Source organism: Fusarium redolens (genome assembly GCF_020744475.1).
Source record: "Fusarium redolens strain MPI-CAGE-AT-0023 chromosome Unknown BKA55scaffold_20, whole genome shotgun sequence".
Classification (NCBI taxonomy): Eukaryota; Fungi; Ascomycota; class Sordariomycetes; order Hypocreales; family Nectriaceae; genus Fusarium; species Fusarium redolens.
The window spans coordinates 196,760-217,081 of record NW_025763683.1 but is presented as its reverse complement, the minus strand read 5'-3'; the positions used below and the strand labels follow the sequence as shown (position 1 = coordinate 217,081).

General features: G+C 49.1%; 8 protein-coding genes across 8 annotated transcripts; 5 read left to right on the top strand and 3 right to left on the bottom strand.

The window, feature by feature from the left end:
- Nucleotides 1-1,645: 1,645 nt before the first annotated feature.
- Nucleotides 1,646-3,837, top strand: BKA55DRAFT_524424 (uncharacterized protein; the record flags this gene model as incomplete). Its single annotated transcript, XM_046188719.1, has 3 exons — nucleotides 1,646-3,455; nucleotides 3,531-3,699; nucleotides 3,759-3,837. 3 exons carry the CDS (start codon nucleotides 1,646-1,648, stop codon nucleotides 3,835-3,837), a joined length of 2,058 nt encoding a protein of 685 aa, XP_046043589.1.
- A 417-nt stretch (nucleotides 3,838-4,254) lies between these two features.
- BKA55DRAFT_712963 (uncharacterized protein) lies at nucleotides 4,255-4,685 on the bottom strand (the record flags this gene model as incomplete). Its single annotated transcript, XM_046200840.1, has 1 exon — nucleotides 4,255-4,685. A coding segment is annotated over one exon (336 nt), but the record flags the coding sequence as incomplete, so codon positions are not given.
- Nucleotides 4,686-4,870: 185 nt separating this feature from the next.
- BKA55DRAFT_653639 (glycoside hydrolase superfamily) lies at nucleotides 4,871-5,899 on the top strand (the record flags this gene model as incomplete). Its single annotated transcript, XM_046197377.1, has 2 exons — nucleotides 4,871-5,079; nucleotides 5,137-5,899. The coding sequence occupies exon 2, from the start codon at nucleotides 5,246-5,248 to the stop codon at nucleotides 5,897-5,899; it is 654 nt and encodes a 217-aa protein (XP_046043587.1). The 5' UTR covers nucleotides 4,871-5,079; nucleotides 5,137-5,245.
- Nucleotides 5,900-6,096: 197 nt separating this feature from the next.
- Nucleotides 6,097-7,286, bottom strand: BKA55DRAFT_544791 (uncharacterized protein; the record flags this gene model as incomplete). The annotated part of the gene is made up of 2 exons (XM_046190755.1): nucleotides 6,097-7,005; nucleotides 7,275-7,286. 2 exons carry the CDS (start codon nucleotides 7,284-7,286, stop codon nucleotides 6,097-6,099), a joined length of 921 nt encoding a protein of 306 aa, XP_046043586.1.
- Nucleotides 7,287-8,766: 1,480 nt separating this feature from the next.
- Nucleotides 8,767-10,489, top strand: BKA55DRAFT_581253 (uncharacterized protein). The gene has a single exon (XM_046194036.1). The coding sequence runs from the start codon at nucleotides 8,832-8,834 to the stop codon at nucleotides 10,356-10,358; it is 1,527 nt and encodes a 508-aa protein (XP_046043585.1). The 5' UTR covers nucleotides 8,767-8,831; the 3' UTR covers nucleotides 10,359-10,489.
- A 388-nt stretch (nucleotides 10,490-10,877) lies between these two features.
- Nucleotides 10,878-14,510, top strand: BKA55DRAFT_680107 (uncharacterized protein; the record flags this gene model as incomplete). Its single annotated transcript, XM_046198205.1, has 5 exons — nucleotides 10,878-12,171; nucleotides 12,386-12,676; nucleotides 12,994-13,126; nucleotides 13,423-14,222; nucleotides 14,416-14,510. 5 exons carry the CDS (start codon nucleotides 10,878-10,880, stop codon nucleotides 14,508-14,510), a joined length of 2,613 nt encoding a protein of 870 aa, XP_046043584.1.
- Nucleotides 14,511-17,719: 3,209 nt separating this feature from the next.
- BKA55DRAFT_680106 (uncharacterized protein) lies at nucleotides 17,720-18,647 on the bottom strand (the record flags this gene model as incomplete). Its single annotated transcript, XM_046198204.1, has 2 exons — nucleotides 17,720-18,242; nucleotides 18,293-18,647. 2 exons carry the CDS (start codon nucleotides 18,645-18,647, stop codon nucleotides 17,794-17,796), a joined length of 804 nt encoding a protein of 267 aa, XP_046043583.1. The 3' UTR covers nucleotides 17,720-17,793.
- A 619-nt stretch (nucleotides 18,648-19,266) lies between these two features.
- BKA55DRAFT_524065 (nucleoside-diphosphate-sugar epimerase family protein) lies at nucleotides 19,267-20,190 on the top strand (the record flags this gene model as incomplete). Its single annotated transcript, XM_046188695.1, has 1 exon — nucleotides 19,267-20,190. One exon carries the CDS (start codon nucleotides 19,267-19,269, stop codon nucleotides 20,188-20,190), a length of 924 nt encoding a protein of 307 aa, XP_046043582.1.
- Between the last annotated feature and the right edge of the window lie 132 nt (nucleotides 20,191-20,322).

Here is a 20,322-nt window from a genome sequence, read left to right as displayed (position 1 = left end):
CGCTCCGTTCCGCTGCCTTCATACGCAAGCGCCAGCTTCTTCAACGGTGACATGTATCTTCGACTCGCCGACACCTTGAGGGCTGCTAGCGGGTGCGTCTTTGGCACCGTCTTGATGTTGATGTACATCCGCATGCCTGCTTGAGCATGTCGCTCGCATACCGTCTGTATGTTGGCTTCTGCCTCCATCACTGCTGTCGCGACTGTCCGGAAAGCACCCGTGATGGCTCGTGCTCCTATCTTCTGAGCCCTGTTGAACCAGCTCAGTGCTCTTTCGTTTCGTGCATGCGACCACACGACCGAAGCGTAGTCCATCGCCGGAGCGACGGTCGCCGTAAACAGCTGCCTAGCCGTGCCTACGAAAGCATGGAGGCTGTGTCGAGGTAATCCTCGAGTTCTCTCCAAGCCAGGCTGGCAAGACCTGGACAACGATACCAGGGTCGACTTACGGCGCTTCGTAGTCGTCACGCGTGCGCCCTGGTCGTGCGATCGCAGTTTGCACCTTAAGCCCGCCGCAGACAGCACTTCTAGGGACGACATCGCGCCGCAGCGCCTCAGGTGCGAGCTGAGCCTAGATCCCGTCCTCTTGGCCGACCGACATGCGCGTCCGTCCTCTCCGGCCAGTGTACAGACTCCTTGAAGACATCGACAGACGACCAGCAGTGCCCCTGGCACTGGCCCGGTTGCGAGCCGGACTCGATCCTTCCTCCGGTCCCCATACACTGCCACGGCCCACCGGGTTGTCCGGGCGCGACCCCGGGCCCGACTTCCCGTTACAAGCAGAAGTCTCCTTCGGCCTGCCGACCATGTCTCGCAGCCAAGGCTCTGTCTACCACCACCCAGCCGGCGTGCTGGAAGAGTTGGCCTTGTCCACTAACCAACCCAGCCTCCCCGTATGTGTCATGCGTGCGGTGCGCTGTAGCCTTGCGGCCCGATCGTTGGGTGTTCCGTAACCACTTCGGTCTTAACGACTCCTTCAACAATCTGTTAACAACTTCCATTACACACAGGACGAACACTTAGGGAAGGGGATCCGCGCCCTCGCGGTGTGCACTGCGGCCCTTTGGCATCACGTTCCAATGCCACCGTCCCAGAGCCGGTCTGGGTCCGAGGGTGCCCTGTCTTCTGTAGCTGCCAAAACGGCAGGAAGTCGGGTGGTTTTCATAACCAGTTCCCTCGATCGGTTTGATGACCGCACGGGCGCGCCTGCTCCCTCGTGCGTGTTGTGGTATTTGGTGGTAGAGTCGGTGACGCGTCGTCAACGCGCGCGATCCAGACGACAACAACACAAATACTGCCGCACCACAACAACGCTTTCATCACAACGTGTGCGCTGTGAGAGAGCAATCCGTACAGTCCCTAGGCACCTCCTGAAGGGACTTCAAGTAGGTTTTCCGTGTTGCCTCGCGTTTCCTTTCAAAAACGCGCCTCGGATGAACCGAGGAGGTTCGGCAACGGTACAATGGCAGCATGCGCTGGCATATTCCAATCTGACATGGGTTAGCTAGTTTCGGCCCCCAACTAGCCCCGCTCACATCAGCTTACGAAGGGTCTGGCATCACGAGGCATTTTAATATTTTAAGACAGCTTTGAGAGTCTGCTGCAAACTCTTTTCGTAAACTCTACTCCGATCCAATGTTGCTACAATGCTTTGTGCGGTATGCATGTCTATGTTTCAGAACAGCGCGATGCGCGGGCTTTATCACAAAGATTATGAAAGAGTTGCCGCTGCCGCAAAGAATGGGTGTAGAATTTGTTACTACCTCAGCCCAAAGCTTCCATCTGACAACTTGAAGCCCCTAGAATATGAATTCAAGTGGGCGAACTCATGGGAGCTCCATTCGGAAATATATTTCTATGAGACTGCTGACGGTAACTCCAACACGTCAATCGACGACGACAGGCCTCCAACCCACTCAGACTGGTGTGTGTTTGTTGAGGTTTCTTCCTCATCAGACAGTCCATCTGGTTACAATGAGTTTCTCGACCTTGTTGCTGCCGATCTGGATTCGTACCCCACTCGGGTTCGAACAGACTTCCCTTCTTTGCGAGATATCCCAGATAATACCGGCCACGAGGATGTTACACGCGTGGCTAAGAACTGGCTCCAGACCTGTAAGGATCATCACAACTGTGGACCTGCCTCCGGCCCACAGGATGCAGGCTGGTATCCAAAGCGACTCATCCATGTTGGTAACGAACAACAGTCGCCAAGATTGGTTTTATCAGAGAACGAGACTCCAGAAGGCGGTTATGCGGCGTTAAGCCATTGTTGGGGGGAGAACCCAAACTTTCTCATGTTAACAACCGACACGTTATCCGATTTCTGCAGCGAAATTCAGTTGCAACACCTTCCCGCAAGTTTTCGAGATGCCATCATCACCTGTCGTCGAATGGGTATCCCATACATTTGGATCGACTCGCTTTGCATCCTACAGGCTGGTGACGGTTCGCATGCAGATTGGCTCTCACATTCTGAGGACATGTATCGAGTATATCTCAACTGCGACTTGAATATTTCTATCGATGTTTCTCAGAACCCCCATGGAGGTGCTTTCAGGTCGAGGGATCCGGCATATCTTCAAGATTGTTACCTCTGGACACCGTTCCACGCCATGCCCAAAATTGCACGTCCACCAAGTGCATCATCAACAAGATCGAGTGAGCATACGTACTCGGATGAATTAATCAAGTCGGAAATTCCAAACGAAAATGACCATCAACTAGCTGATGCAGAAAAGCAGTCAAAGTTCAGGAATCTTTGCGCAATATTCACACCAGATGACTTTTCTTGGGCGAGACTGGACCTTCCCCTTAGTAAAAGGGCATGGGTGTTCCAAGAGCGGCTCCTCTCACCCAGAACCTTACACTTTTCTTTGGATCGCATCTCCTGGGAATGTGATAGAAGCCGCAACCTCACGGAATATCTCCCCGAAGGTGCGGGAAATGATGAATGGACAGGTTTTGATTGCCTGTACCAATCCGCATACAGTATTCGAGAACGCGGAAATCTTTTCACATTCTACTATGACCTTGTGTTCCCGTACACGGACCGTCAACTTAGTCATCCGCATGAAGACAAACTTGTTGCCTTCGCCGCCGTCGCTCGGCGCTGCGTCTCATGGTTTGGCAACGACTACTGTGCTGGAATCTTTCGCAGTACAATGCCACACGCTCTTCTTTGGGAGATGCTCCCGGAAGGGCCGATAAAAAGGTCGAAGGTCTACCGTGCACCATCTTGGAGCTGGGCGAGCATGGACTGTCGTGTGAATTTCAATATCACGGACAACGAAGGGGCTGTTCTATCTAATGTAGTGGATACTACGGTGGAATTAGTTGACCCGAAAAACCAATTTGGTCAAGTCAGGTCTGGTTCCTTAACATTGACTGGACCTCTAGTAGCCTCCGAAGCACTCATCCCCAGGGAATACAAGACGGAAGAGTTCGTATCCGAAGGTAGGCTTGGACGTGCCGGCTACCAAGATATCCAAACTATATTAGGGCACACTTTTGGGATTACTGCTGATACAGCAGACTCGTGGAACAAAACTGAAAGGAAGTCTTGGTTGGTTTCTCAAGAGAACATATATCTTCTTGCGATTTTGGAAACATCGAGTGAGTCCCAAACTTATGGTCTCCTATTGCAGAAGAACCATGATGGAAACTTCACCCGAGCTGGATACTGGGAGGCAGGACCGGGGTTTGTATCAAAACACGCGCACGCAACATGTCAGTTTATATCCGAAACCATCACAATAGTTTGAACATCCCAGTTAAGAAGGAAAGAGGGCGGTTCGGTCCGGGCAATGGCAAGCCCCGAATCTCGAAGGCTCAGTAACTCTACAAGTGCTGTCTGCGAGCTCGTCACTATATACCTTCTACGGATAACATCCATCTATTCAAGTTGCTGTTCCTGTAGTCATTACTGGATTCCAAGCGTGTGATAAGGGTAAAGCGGCAATGCACACTCCAGAAAGAGCAAACGCTGGACATACACGAGGCATGATATCTGTGTTCAATAGTTCATCTTCGTGTTCAGATGTCTCGTAATTATCCTCATCGCTCTCAGCGTCATGTTCTTCATTACTGCTCGGTCCAGTATCGCTCCGCCTCACAAGCCCAGAGTTCTCCGGTTTTGCGTCACGTAGCGGGGCTTGGCTCTTGACATAGCTAGGTTTAGCTGGCCACAATCCCCTGGATACATCAATTGCAGCCCATACCTGATGCTCCCAAATATGCTGTAGCTGTTTTGAATGCTCTACATCGCCTTATTTTCGTTTCGGGCTCTCGAACGGAAATGGGCATTAGATGCCCTTAATTGACAAAGGCTATAAACCGCTTCCATAATCTCTAATATCTCTTCCGGCTACTATCTTCAGCCAGGGGAGTAAAGGGGTTCTGACAGCAAAACTCAGGCCTTGAACTGTAAAGCCAACATAAGAGTGATCGGCCTGTATCGCAGGCCGTCATCTCACACCAGTCTAAGACGTGCTCCAAGGCACTGACAATGCAAGCTATCTGTTGCCAATCTTGCCATGGGCTCGCGATGTCTGGGTCTCCCCCGCTGGGTCCTTGGCCTAGAACATGGTCCACAATTAGAGCACGGGGATTGGGCAGCTGAGTCAGAGCCTGTAGAATGTCTCGCCGTGATTTATGGACGATGGCTGGCCATTGTGTGCGCTCTAGCCAAAGGCTTGTGGCCGCAAAAGAGTCCTACTCTTCTATTCCTAATTGTCGAGTGCCCCAAATTGTCGCGTACCCCTGTCCACTTCTCAAGTACCTGTCTATCTCCGGTTTATTCCCTTCCAATCCGTATTAGGGCGATTCATTTGTCGCATTTCGATCGACGATCTACACGCGTATAAACGCACTCTTATGGTAAACCTAGTCTTTGCACCGCAGTGCAGCAGTATGATAACACAGAAGGCCGTTAACTGGGAATAAACTGACACTCAATGTTCGAAATAGGCAATAGCGGTGACCATTATTCTATAGAAAGAAACATCGATCGCTAGTAGACCATAAACTAGAAGATAAATATATACATGAAACCAAGAATTTACTAGTTAAGTCATTACTGGTAAGTAAAGCATTCTTATCTCCTCTTTAATTCAAGAGTTCGCTAATGTCTCTCCTGGCGTTTCTCTTGATACCGCACTTGTTCAAGCAAGCATCAATACCGAGGGCAATATTCGCAGGAATATGACTGCGGAAGGACTCAATATCCCGCCGCCAAGCAAACTGGCATGAAGATCCTTGTTGGCGTCTGGGCCACCGACGATGCTCACTTCGGCCGCGACAAGGCCGCTCTTCTCAAAGTCATCAAGCAGTACGGCACCGACTGGATCGCCGCTATTTCCGTCGGTTCCGAGGACTTGTACCGCAAGGACATCTCCCCTGACAAGCTGGCCCAGCAGATCTACGACGTGCGCGGTATGGTGCGCCAGTTCAACAAGAACCTCAAGGTCGGCCACACCGACACATGGACTGCCTGGGTCGACGGCCGCAACGACGTGGTCACCAAGGCGTGCGACATTGCCATCACCAACGGCTTCCCCTACTGGCAGGGCGTTCCCATCAAGGATGCGCTGCGCCTCAAGACCTTCCAGAACTCGTACTGGAATGTTCAGAAGCACGTCAAGGCTGTCAACAGCAAGGCTGCTGTCTGGGTTGGAGAGACGGGATGGCCGACTAAGGGACCTAACTACCAGAAGGCCGCTGCTACTACCGCTAGCCTGCAGAGCTACTACAATAATGTTGGATGCTGGCTCTGGCAGCAGAAGGATGCTAGTGGTTTCTGGTTCACTGCTTTCGATGCGCCTCTGGCTACCCCTGAGGTTGAGAAGTACTTCGGTATTGCCAACAAGGACCGCAAGCTCAAGTTCAGCCTGACTTGCTAGATGGAGCGTATCTGATTTCAAGTATCTACTTTTTGAACATAGGATCTGGCTGGGAAACAGGCGCTGGAGACATCTGCATACATACATTCACTCATAGACTATTTCTTTCAAAAGCCATCGGGGCAATCAATATAATGGCATTGTAATTCATTATACTTTTCTTGTAAGACATAGTTCTATTCTGCAGTCGTCAAGTCCTAGGCCTTGATACCGAACGGAGGCCCCAAATAGCTCTTTGCTACACCCCCGCGGTCGATCGCGATCTTTTCAAGCAACATATTCGCATGTCCCAACCTAACATGTAGCGTATGCGCACCAGGGTCCAGCTTCAGCTCATGCTCCCGAACCCATACGTTTTCCGACGCAGCAAAGAACCAACCATCAGCCGACGCCCATCCCTTGTCGGCAGCGTTCCTCTCACTCTCTAGAGTCCTCTTCTGTAGAGGATAGCTTTGCAATTTCCCCTCATCAATCGCTATGGTATAGTCAAGAACATCATCCGAAGAAAGATCCAGAGTGGCGCCGAAGTACAGCACTAAAGTAATGTCGGAGGTCTCTGTGAATAGGTAGAAAGGGTAGGATGTGTAGGGGATTCCGTTAGTGCTCTTTGATCCAGGAGCCAGGGTCAGAGATCCGGTTTCAAGTCTGCCAGCATCGGGAAGAACTTTGTACGGAGTTTGAATGAGACAGTCGGTGGCAGGAATAGAAACCAAGCCGTCTTGTTCAATGAAGCCCTTGAAAGAGTTCGGAACACGTCTGCCATTGATCGGCAGATGGACCTGTTCAAAATCTCCTTCCTGAGATCGGATATCAATGAGTACTTCTTCGTTGAAGTCATCAGGGACTTGACCCCAGTCAATCGAGATCTCAATCCGGGCATCATAGTCACCCGGGACCAAGACCCCAGACGCTTGTGACAGGTTGATCCAAGACTGAGGTGCTGAAGCAGACCAGTTAATGTTCGGCACTCCCCGGGTGAAGATTTCAAAGTATCGAGCCTCCGGTCCATACCGACTCATCTGTCGCAGAGTCAAACCAGGAACGAGATCTCGTCGACTCGGATGCGTTCGCTCAGACTCTTCATTGATCCGACCGGGCCTTACACCCTACATCTCTATGGTTTCATTCACTTTCGATGAAAGTGGACGTTTCGCATTGTCATTGGCTGATAATCCTTGTATCAACCCCGCATTCCACTTTCACCTGAAAGAGGGTTCTCAATATATGTGCTCGGAGCAAAGTTTAAGCCAAAGTGGTGATCTCGCTATTTCATTGGTCGACTTTGCTTTTTTTTCTATTAAAGAGTTTCGACTTTAAGCTATCCGAATGACCTAAACGCGTCGACGCGTGTACGACGTGTATCCTAGCCACCTACATGTGAAGGCATACAGGCTCTTAGCAGTTAAAGAGTTCCATTACCATAACCCAAAGTCAAGATATCCACATCATAAAAAAAAGACCATTCGAGAGTACTCAAACTGATCATATCGCGGTTGCTGGAATGAGCAAGACGACCCCGTAGCTCTAACATACCTGCTAGGCCGAGCTATTCCATAACAGATCACTCGAAATCATCGCCGCCACGGCTAAGCAACCAGCCTTATAACCAAGTAGAAACTATCTGCTTGGCTAATAGCAAGGGTTCCCTTTATAGAGCTCTGCCGAAACTAAGGCTTAGCTGCAGATCATCCTTTATAGGCTAGACTTAATATTCGACAGGGCAAGAGCTATACTTGATCATATGCCGTATATCTCTTGCTGTTAGCTAAATATATTTGCAAAAGATGCTTTTTAGCCGCACGGATTTCGGCTTATACCAAGCTTTAAGCGATATTTAGTAATATAGAAAAGATTTATCTGCTTTATATTCTGCGGTCTGCAGTACCCGCCACGGCAACGTTATAAGGTATATAACTTACGTCTAGGATCTGACAAGGTAAAGATAATACAGTATATATTATACTTGGTCAAATAACTATAATTAGGAGGAGATGATTATATTAGCAATAACTCCGATAGTGAAGATAACGAACCCTGTAGTAAGGACTGGTATGACGACTGCGAAATTCCTTCTAATTCTGAAAATACAGATATATACCAATATTCCGACGAAAGTATAGATAAGGAAGCAGGAAAAGATCAGACATCAGACCGTAAAGGAGCCGACTTTTATCTTCCGACTGGCTATTGGCTGCGGCTATCCGAGGCTTTATTCCAGCTCTTAATGATGTTCTGGACATATGAAAACCCTGCTAGAAATATGTCATCTGCGGCCATTATTTACTACACTGCTATTATAGGTATATAACAACGCACTCTCGCCTTCAATCCGGCGCATAACTCTACATCCGAATTGGCAGGACTGATTTAGATTAGCCGGCTCTTATTCCTCGAATATGCCCTGCCGGTCTTCCTGCTATTGGCGATGGAATGAAAGTTGTATCGAAGATGAAGCAGTTAAGACTCCTGGAATTTTAGGGGAACATCTAAAAGAGTGCAGTGTAATTTAATATGTCTGACAGTTCAACCATGGAACAGGATGGTAAGGGACAAGCACTCCTGCTAGCACGAGAAGAGCAGAAGTCAATTAATTATTCGTCACACTCCAGAACAGCATTTATATTAATGGAATTTCTGAGTTGATTAGGCCACCATCTCACGATATCCTGTTATCAATGTGGATTTGATATAGACTCCAGATTTGGTTAGTTTAGGATTGGGTTGCAAGCGCCAAGCCTGAAGTTACCTGGCGAATCGGCTTCTTATCTTATCTTATCCCCGCTTATCTACTTTATCCTATCTTATCTTATCTTAAGATGACGCACTTCGCGTCAATGCCATAGCAACGCATCAAAAAATATAATCAACAAACATTCACTCTCGTATCAATGCATTCTGAACCAGATTACCTCAATTGCAATCGCAGATAGCCATGGACATTGAGGCTATTTGCGCTTGGATCAGCGACCAGCATATTCTTTTACACAACTGCAGAAACCCTTTCACATGCCAATTGCCGCTGTACACCAGCGACGACGATCAAATGGACGACCAAAGCAATTTGCGACGAAGCCCGCGGAAGCATTCTGGCAGCAGTCGAAGTAGCAGCCAAAGTAGCGACTCGAATAACCCACAAAGACCGAGATCTGATGCCACAGACGATGTGTTTGCACCTGAAGAGCTTGACAAAACACCGCGCCCAAGAGCGAATCTCCCCTTTCGTCCCCTTGACCCCAATCCCGATGTCGACGACAACGACAAGGCCGATGACACAGATCTCGCCCAACAGCGAGAATATAGCATCCCGATTCTCTCCCCTCCCACGAACCTATCCATGTCTTTCACAGCCAAACTCAGCGCCAGCAGACCATCACTTGCATCAAGATCTCGAACCGGAAGTACCCGAACAGGAAGTAGCATCACCAGCCGAACGCGGTCAACGAGCCCGGTTAAGAACCCCGATGACTTACTCAAGCTCGCGAAGCCTGTCAAGTGGATTGAGACAGCGCCTGGAACGATGAAAAAGAGGATACAGGCAACGAACAATGCTGCGGCGTTAAATCTCTGGAATAGCATATGGAATGTCGTTGGCGGTCTTGGATATATACCTCGAGAGCTGAAGGGCCTTTTACAAGAGGAGTTGCAAGCTTTTGATACCAAGTTCACGACCGAAGATCGCGTTGTGAACTTGACTGCTCAGCAACAGGACGACGCAACCCAGATCTTCACATCTTTCAATGATGAGACGAAACATCAAATGAGTTTATACAACGAACTCACCACCATCCGCAACATCGTCGCAGACTCAACAGATTTCATTAAGTGGAACCGCTCCGAGGCTGCATGGAACGATCATATTCAGGGCCCAACCCTTCGCCTCGCCATGTCCACCATTGCCGACGTCTGCGCCGAAAACATCACAACTGCTTCTATAGATAAGGACTTTCTACCAGCTTGGAAAGGAGAAGAGACTGATGTCGGCAAGATGATCGACTATACTCTCCTTTTACGGCCTGACACGCGGTTAAGCACTGATATAAAAACCTTTATTGATGCGCGCGAGGGCCCAAAGACATTCAATCAATCTACGAGCGAGCATTTACGGTACAAGCCAACAGGAGTTTTCATAGAGACAAAAACAGACATGAAGCGTCATTCAGAGGGCAAAGTACAACTGGGAATTTGGCTAGCATCATGGTTTGAACGAACTGCCCAGTTTGCAGCGACCAAGATCCCGCTTATGCCGGTTTTGCTAGTTGTTTGTGCGAGATGGGAATTACATTTTGCGTTCGATAATGGGACGCATTATGATGTTGTTGGGCCTGTTGATATTGGGGGGACGGGAACAGTGGAGGATATGTATCGTTTGCTTGCTGTTCTGAGATTATTAGGGAATTGGGTTGGTGGCGAGTTTCGGGAATGGGTCAGACAGTGTGTTGGGACACAATATTGTTTATGAGGACTTTATTTTGGAAAGGAATCTTAGCATGATCTATGATGGTTGGAGGGGTCAGGGTTGACCTGTGCGTTCAAACAGAGCAAAAAAGCAAATCTCGACGCAACACCTTCCAACCGTAGTGATGCGCGGACTAAAAAATATACCACGCTGTAGTAAAAACTTCTATCAGTTGATTTAATCGAAGAAAATGCATTTTTTCTATTCGAGGCGACCTGTAACGGCCATAAAGTTGACCTAGTACTACAGTCCCAAATCAACTCTAGTAGAGTTGATTTTATTGACCCACTTTAAACCTAGTAGAGTTGATTATTGCCAGGGTGTAGAGTTGATTTAACACTATCCTATATACAGGAGTAGTAGTGCTGATTAGAACAGGGGTTTGTTAGGGGTTTGCCACAGAACGCGACACGTCCTTTCCCGAAAAGTGCTATAGGGGGGTAATATCATACTACTAGACAGTCTCGTTGTTGATCAAAGCACTATCATTATTCAGATCTTACTACTAGTCACCGAGTCACTATGACAGCTTCAAACTTGCAATCTGAACCATGCAGTGCAATTTATCCCTACGTTCTTCTCTCCACATACCGTCTTCTCGTATGCCAGGTTTGTGCGTTCGCCTCTGTAGCCGATGAGGTTGCTACGCATTTGAGAACACGACATCGCGATATACAGTCAGAGCGTCGACAGGAGCTGGTAGAGAAGATAAAACAGATCCCGAATATTCTCCACAGTCGGGACGACCTACGTCACTATTTACAGTACCCAACGGATACAATTCAGCCCATCCCGTATCTTGCGCCGCCAAAACCAGACGGTTTGAAATGTCGTGCTTGCGGCCATATTGTCCGTCGCGTCCAAAAGATACAAAAACATTGCACTGAAAAGCATCAATGGATAAACCCACGAGGCAGGGGAAGACCAGCACCGAATTGCCCCGTATCCGCTTACGAGCTACCATGGGAGGAACATGTCGCATGTCAACGATTCTTTCCTTCTCGTGAAGGTAGCAAATGGTTCCAGGTCAACATGCGGATAAAGGAACAGGCGAACAGACCAGGAGCAAAACCTAGTGCCAAGAAACCACAAGGAACGCTCCAGGCCCTAACATCTGAGGCATCTATCCATCTACAACAAGTCATAGAGCGGGACACTCAATATCGGGAAGCCTTAAGTCAGCCACGAGCAACCGTTAATGACGCAGGCACCAATACATTCCCTGCTACAAGCTTGTGGCTAGACAGGACACAATGGCCGTCGATCTATCGAGGTTCCCGTCGAGATGTTCTACGAGCGTTAACCAGATTACCTAACCGTCACTCTCTTGACAACGACTATATTGTGGGACAGGACACCTTGGACGGTGCGCAGGACCTTATAAGTCCACGAAAGGATGAACAGAAGGTTTCATTCATTATGAAAGCACTTGACTCTGTGATAAACCGTTGTGAGGATACGGTTCGCGCTACTAGTCACAATCTTCTCTGCTGGCTGCTTAGCTCAAGACTCCAGAGCCGTCGGGAGTTTGGTTTCAAGCTTGTTGCAGAGAGGAGTAGCGAGATTAGATACCGAAGGACTCAGAAGCAATTCTTGGCTTTTGTCCTGCGAATCTACCGAATGCCGGATGACTCTCGTCGAGAAATGGTCAACGTGAAGATGAAGCCTGAGATTATTACCCAGTTAGATCGCATTTGGGAGCATAGCATTTGGAACTACTTTGACCTGGCGAAGGGGACTTGGCCAGTCGTGGAGAGGCAGGGAAGTCCCCTGGCAGGAACATGTTCTAGTCTCATAGGCGGCCAATTCATCAGTGGTTCTCTTAATGGCAATTGATAGGGACGCATCAAGAATTGATAGGGGCGCATCTGCCTTAGGGACGCTCCAGTTTTGCAGCCTCTGATTCGTTACCCACTTTTTTGTTAGTGCAGGCAGAATTCTGCCCACGCTCCCGAAGTACCTGAGCTTGACTCTCTTTAATCTAAATGAGCGGATAATCCAACATCAGTCTCTCAACCATTAATCATTAGGTCTCTCGTCATGCTCCAGTCGGAGTCATCATCTAGCTCAGAGAGCAATTCAAGATATCGCGCTCAAAGCCCCAGTCCTGGCTGCGAATCGAGTTCCCGAAAACGACAGCGACACAGTCGACAAGCCAGTACCCCAAATCGGCATCAGATACGCAGCCAGTTGTCTGTTCTTGGAGTGGGGAGAACGACAGGAGTACGTGCTAGTGGACGGAAGACGCAACCGAGTATTCGGAGACGAAGAAGTCAATGGAGCTACGAAACAGCGACGAAGAGATTCTTCCTTCAATCACGGTAAGAGAAAACTTAGATAACTGTTCTAAACTGAATCGTTCTGATTCTATATAGTAAATAATACCGTGTTGACACCTTTACGCAACCTGTTTTAAGAGAGGATTGGCCCGACGTAGTTGCTTCTGGGCTGAGAAGAACTAGGCTTGTTAAGAGAGCTGGCTTCACCGCCTTCATGGGGAAGTATTTATGGGTCTGGAAAGTTTGGTCCAATCAGATGCTATAAAAGCTGGAGCGTCCCTAAGGCAGATGCGCCCCTATCAATTCTTGATGCGTCCCTATCAATTGCCCTCTTAATAATCGACCTTGCCAGGGGTCAGATGCGGAAGACGGTACCGAGGACGGTGAGACAGATGACGAGAACGTTGAGGCTTGGGAGCTTGATGATGACGAAGATGACGAGGATGGCGAGAGCGATTATGACGATTCTGGACATTACAACGGCTTTGATGAGTATGCGGCTGGAACTCACCAGGATATATCCTCAGGGATATCAGGTGATTCTGCTGCATCTGCATTTGACCAATTCCTTGAACTTTTGTTTCAGCTTTGTGTTACGCTCAGTACTGAAAGTTATCTCGATGGGCAACCAAGCTCTACACTGCTCATATATTCAGCGGCATCCTTGGATTTTCCTCAGACTGTCAGAGATTCCAACTCGCTCGACAGTACTGCTCAAAGCTGTCAGCAATGATTTATATACAGCGTATATTATTCCTGGAGCGAGCATTGCCTCTACGTGAATATAGGTCTATCGGTATCCCACAACGGCCAGACGCTGGGCAATTCGAGTGCTTTAATCAAGTCCGAGCCAAGTATATGGTTCTGGGTTCACAATACCCGTTGGCAGAGCTGATAAGCCTTCGAGATTTCGGACGCAACATTGCACGAACTGAACCACCATCTATGCTTTTCCACTGGAGCAACGATAGTGAGACGGTATCTCATGCCACTTTTCAAATAACAATGAATAACTTCCGCAAGCTTGCGGACCATTTTATTACACAGGCAGAAGCGCTGTGCGATCAATTGATGTTTGGTGTACATCCACACGTCGACTTGTCAAAGATCAAAGACGATATCTCTAGTTCAGAAAGTGGTTACAGCTTTATCAGCTGCCCTGGAATCGGTCTTGAGTCAGCATACCTGGAGCTATTAGTCAGTGCCTATACTGCAGGCAAAAACGGACTAGCTAAAGACGGAGTTTGGAAGTGGCATGCTGTAACAGCGTACTTAACACAAGTCAGGAAGATGGAGGAGCAGCTTGCTGGTGGTCTTTATACTGCATGTGGCCAGACACCCCGAGTCAGGGAACTCTTCAGCCTCGAGTACGAGAATGGCCTGAATACAACTTGTGGGGTACATGTTTGGGGTGGCTATATGGCATACATCATCTGCCATCATAAAGCAAAGCGACTGACGAACCGCGAATTCTATGTGGTGCGATTCCTTCCGGTCAGACTGGGTCACGTTCTGTTCAAGTACCTTGTCTATATTCGACGAGTTGCTGATCTACTACGCCGCGAGCAGCTCGGTGCCGATAAGAGAGGTCAGCAATGCTTACAGACACGCTTACTGTTCCATCACAACGGGAGGTCTTGGCCCACATCTCACATGACAGACGTTGTTACGAAGGCGACTTTAGAAGTATGGCGACAAAAGATTAATGTACGGACATATCGCCAGCTGGCCATAGCAGTTACCGAGAAATATGTTCGCGAGGTGTATACCCCGTTCAACAGGCATGACGACTGCAGTGATGGTGCTGATACCAACGCCATATTCGCTTGGCAGAGTGGGCATCGGCCACTCCAGCGTGGGATCACATATGGACTAGATGGAGCGTACCCATCTAGACTTCAGCCATCACTTCTACGATGCTATGAGTGGGCTTCGGTCCGTTGGCATGAGTTTCTGCGCAGGGTGGCGATCAACGCAATCCACTCAACCTCAACCTTCAATTGAGTGAGTTGACTGCTTAATAAGCATTTCCTCTGTTGAGTTGATCAACCCAGGTCCTATATTGAGTTGATTGGTGTTGCGTTGATGGTTGACCAGCGCCCCATGCCGTGTAGTCCTACTTTCACCGCCAGGTTGAAATTGAAACCTATCGGCCAACGCAAGCCTACTCCCACCCTGTCTCCTCCTCCCGCATCTGCATTGGCAAATCCCTAAGCCATTCGCTTACCGACTTCTCCTCCACGGAGTCCTCGCCCATTGTATCATCCACTTTGTCCAACAGCATAGGATCAACTTCCTCCACAATGCCTGCCTGCAGCCATGACCGCAGCACCTGGCAAATAGCAATGGTACTTGCCTCCAGCTGATTCCGAAGAGGCGTCACCATGCGCCCTGCCGCCGAGAATAGTCTCTCACACTCAGCGCTCATCGGCTGGACCGTCATAAAGTCCACCGCCATTCGCGACAGCCTAGGGTACTTGAACCGCTGCGCATGCCAATACTCGAGCGGATCCCGAATTACGTTATCCGTAGGTAACACATCCTTCTGCCACCTGGCATACTCGTCTTCTGCGTTATCAGAGTCCATTTCTTCGCAGGGACGTATCCGAGCTTCGTCCTTATATCGCTCAAAAGGAGAATAGTACTGTGTCCGCTGACGCTTCGCGGCTGGTTCGCCATTATCCTCCGTAGAAATTTCCAACGTCTTGTATCCTCTGTCCCAAACAGACTGTACCACATCTTTCGCCTTGGAAATCCACGCCGGACGTCCAGACCACACCGTCTCGAAATAACCCCAGCGATAAGCGGGGTGGAGTGCCAGCGAGGTGTAATATATCGGAGTCTCATCCAGTTTGTTGTAGTATTCGTCAAGCTTCTTCCAGCCGAGGTTAATGTTAACCTTGAAGTGCTCGGGTTCAGGATATTGATTGACCATGGCCTTGGCTTTCTCCAATTCGGCCAGCAGGAATTCATATCCCACGATCACGTCCCATACGTTGCCATAGGACTCAAAATATCCCTGCTTGCGTTTCCGTTGAATCCCGTCACCTTCAAGCGCCTTGACTGCGTCCTCGAAGCTCTGAAGGATATCCCCGAACGCCTCTAGAACGGCCCAGTCCTTGTCGCCGAGTTTATTCTCGTCTCGACATATGGCAGGCATGATTGCGCTTGCCTTGAGCCGCTTTGACCGCTTCGACGTGTTGTCCTTTTCCCATTCCTGCTTGTGCTTCAAGACTAGTGTCTCGAGGTAAGGTCGAAGCTTCAAGGCGCGGCGGATCATGTACAGCTGCGATAGCCAGCGGGTTTCGTTGTCGACAACCACGTTGAGGGGCTTCCGAATTCTCACCCGAGGATCCTCGGATGCATCGAACTCCAGCCGTTGGATACTTCGGAGAAGTGTGGTGAGTAGATCAGATCGGTGGATCGCAACCACAAGATTATGGAGCTTGCCGACGGGACCTCTCTTTCGCCAAAGCTCATGCTCAGCCGTGGCTAAGAGGTCTCCATGCCCCAACCGGGACTCAAATGCGTCAGCATCCTTTCCAAAGAGAATGGCTTTAACCACAAGATTAATTACGTGGCCAAAGCAACGGCCCCGCCGTTCCTTGCCATGGAACATGAATCTTTCCCCAATGGTATCCATTGCAGTGTCGTTGTTTTATGCGTTGTCAAGCGTAAAGTACCCAATTTTCTCCTCTGAGATCTCGTATGACTCGAGTATTTCGATGATCTCGTGTCCAATATTAGCCCCGAAGTGCCGAACTGTCAGCTCAGGCACTCCCAGAATGAGCTTGCGGGCCTTGCCATCCTCATTTCGAAAGAAGCAGGCAACACCATATAAAGCGTGCTTATTCCGCGATCTCCAGCCGTCGAACGAGATGTGTATCAACCCAGGTGCATTTCTCAATACCTCGATTACCTTCCCTTTGTGTTTTTCAAACTCGGCAACGGCACGCTTGCGAACCGTATCATGACCGACATGGGCATCCGTGCTCACGACGAAAGGGTTGAGGTACTCGAAAATGGCCCGCAACCTCTTATTTTCGGGTTCTCGGAAGGACAGGTTGCTCTCGACGATCCATTCGGCCACTAGACGCTGGAAGACATTCCTGTCAAAGCTCTTAATAAGGCGGTTTGCAATTGCTTGCTCTCGGGGCGCGTTAAGATCGAGGTTGAAGGCTTTCGTTATCGTCCGGTATCCCGTCGACGGTTTCTTTCGAGACGCTGGCGCAGACCGTTTTCCGGAGGGGTCTTGAATTTTGTGGTGGTCCCAGAGATGCCGTTCAGCGTTCTGGGTGCCAATGGCAACTACATTGCCGGGCTTCGGCCTGTTCCTTTCAATGCACAATCTGCAGACCCATCGCCGCTCCGAGTCCTTCTCGATGTCGAAGCCGTATTCCCACACCCATGATTTTGTATTTCTGCTTCGTTGAGACCACGTGTAGCCACGGAAGTGTCGGAACAATCGATCCTCGTCTCGTCGAGTGGCGCGAGCTTCGGCTGGTGTGGACGGCTCGGGTGTTGATGGAGCTGGTGTTAAGGGGTCCGGTGTGAAAAGGGAAGCTGCTACGAAATTCATAGTCTCAAAATCTGAACTTTGGGACATATTAAAGCCGAAGAAATGAGACGCCAGAGAAGCAAGTCGTGAACAGGAGGTCAGACTGGTGCTGATGCAAGAGTCGGTGGACGAGCGAATCACTTATGGCGTGATTCGCATCTGACGCGTTGACGTGTCGAGCTAATGCCACGTTAAGGAGTGCTCTGCGGTACCTAGATTGAAGGAATAATTAGATGTGGTGAGAAGTATCTCCTAACAAACACTAACATCCAACCCACCTTGTGTTGAGCTACCCGGCACCAGATTCTGGGAACATCGCTACAATACCTAATCAACCTTGCCAACGCAACCAACTCAATATCGTGATAATATTGAGTTGGTTGATTAGTAAGAATAGGCTCCGTTGAGTTGGGTTGAGTTGATTGACATCAACCTGGTTGACAACCTCTTGATTGACGTTGCGTTGATCGCCACCCTGGTTTTTCATCACATCGTTGACAGAGAACAAGGATCCGGCAATCTGATGAGTTACAGTCAACCCTGCTGCTCGTTCCTCCGGCACATCGACCCCCTTGCCGCCGTACTCCGCGCTCGTCATGAGTTACAATGCCTTCTCTCCTGCTTCATCGGGCGTCCATTGGCTGAGTGTGCCTGCAGAGGGTGCAGGGGTTGGAGGGACGGCGCCATTCCACCGGTCGCCCCAGCTCTTCCTAACAAGATCGGTAGATACCCGACCCGGATGGGCGTGAATGAACACAATTTTCTCGTTTCCGGGCTGTTCAGCCAAGTGTTTCATCGATAAGGTCACCATAGTGGCTACATGCCTAGCGTAGGTGGGAATGTTGAAATGCTCAAGTTCCTTGAGGCTCAGGTCTTTCAGAAACAAGTCAAGGGACTCGCTACCAGCCGCCAAAATACTGATGACACGCGGAGAATATTGCTCGGGACCAGATTCGGCTGCGGCTTGCAACTTGGGAAGGAGCCGCAAGATGAAAGCAAAGCGACTGAAATGGGCTACAGCGATGCTCAATTCCAGGCCTTCATCTGTTTCTTAGGAAGAGTCAGTCTGTAGGCAGAGCTAGCAACAATAGCCTACATACCTTGACGTCCGAGGAAGGGTAAGAAGGCGGCCGAATGAAAAAGAATGTCGATTTTTTGTTCTTTTTCGAGGATAACGCTCGTAAGCCGTATAACTTCAGACATCAGAGAGATCTGGCCTTCGAGATAGACGAGTTCGGCCTTATTGTTTATCGCGCAGAGTTCTCTTAGTAGAGCCTGGTCTCGGTCTTTATTACGACCTATGACATAGGCCTTCAGAGGAAATCCAGTTGAGACCAACTTGGTAAGAGCTCTCTTTCCAATCCCATCCGTGGCGCCAACGAACACAGCAGTTCTGGGAGTTGTGGCCTCTGTGAGCTGTGCATTTGAGGCTCTGATTTGGGCGAGAAGGGTCATGATTGCAGTTAATGTCAGGCGATAAGTATAACTTGCTATAGATGAATGAGTTGACAAGGATTGGACATTGGCAGTGGCATGCCCGCCATCCTTATACGTATTCTTAACCAATGATGTTTCATTTCTATCAATGTTGTAGGGCATGGCTTAGCTCCAAGCGCCACGCTGGCAACACAGACAAACTTTGTTGGAGTAAACAAAAGAGACGGCTTATAGGGATTTGTAATCATTGGAGCATTACAAATGGGATCGCTAATCAATTATGCAAAGTTGCAAACTTGCCCCACATCAACGCCGGCCTCCGATCATGTGCGAGTAGCATACTCGGTCATAACATACGCGAAATCACCGGACTTCGGAGGCCGACCAATTGACCTTCCGGCTAGCCACTTGGACGCGTTGCCGACAAACCCCTTCTGGTATCCACAAATACACGGACTCAAGAAGTATATGTGTACAGTGTACGGTCCGATATAGAAGGAAACACTCTTTTAGGGAGAGACTCAACCACATCTGTTGGTGTTATTCTACCAAGGTTCCGTCACCTTTCGAATTGTCTACCATATCTGCACTGGCAAGATCCTAAATCGCACCACACTAAAATATAAATATCAACGTCATGTCTCGTGCAATTCTCGTTACTGGCGCAACCGGTAAACAAGGTGGCGCTGTTGTCGATGCCTTGCTAAAACGCAAGTCGTCAGACTTTCTGATCCTCGCAGTCACGCGAAATATCCAATCCGCCTCTGCAAAACGTCTCGCAGCCAAGTCTTCGTCTATCAAACTTATCGAGGGTAATCTCGACGCGGCTCAGACCCTCTTCGCTTCTGCCAAGGCATCCGCTGGGACGATACCACTCTGGGGTGTGTTTTCCATCCAGGCAATGAGTCCGGGGAAGACGAGTAGTGAGATCCACCAAGGCAAGGCGATAATTGACGAATCTATCAAGGCTGGAGTTCAGCATTTCGTCTATACTAGTGTCGAACGCGGCGGTGACGAGCGATCATGGGGTAATCCTACTAATGTCCCACATTTTATCACCAAATACCATATTGAGCATCACTTACGGGACTCTACTACGAATAACAAAAGCCCCATGGGTTGGACAATTCTGCGACCCGTCATCTTCATGGATAACCTCGCACCAGGTTTCTTCGGCAAGGTCTTTCTCACGATGATTCGCGACGTCATGGGGGAGAAGCCGCTGCAGTGGATAGCGACCAAGGATATCGGCTTCTTCGCAGCTGAAGCTTTCCATAACTCGGCTACTTGGAACAAGAAGGCTATAGGGCTGGCAGGCGACGAACTCACATTCTCACAATTGAGCGGGGTATTCGAGAGCGCGACGGGCGCGACTGTTGGGACGACTTATGGGCTGTTCGGCAAAGCACTCAAACACGGAGTAAAGGAGCTAGGAATCATGGTGGAGTGGTTCAATCAAGAAGGGTACAACGCCAACATTGCAGAGGTCAGGAAAATTCATCCAGGTGTAACAACAATGAAACAATGGCTCTCCGAAAGTGCATTTGCAGAGAGAAAATAAAGAAGAGAGAGCTGTTCTTTTTTTAGAGATCGTGCTGCAGCCATACCTTTGCTGGGGACTAATATGATTTAATTTGATCTTAGTATAAGTTACTACTAAAAGCTGTATATTTAATTTGAGCTAGTTTACACC

Coding starts and splice junctions, on each gene's coding strand:
- BKA55DRAFT_581253 (XM_046194036.1), top strand. CDS start 8,832: ATGGACATTGAGGCTATTTGCGCTTGGATCAGCGACCAGCATATTCTT.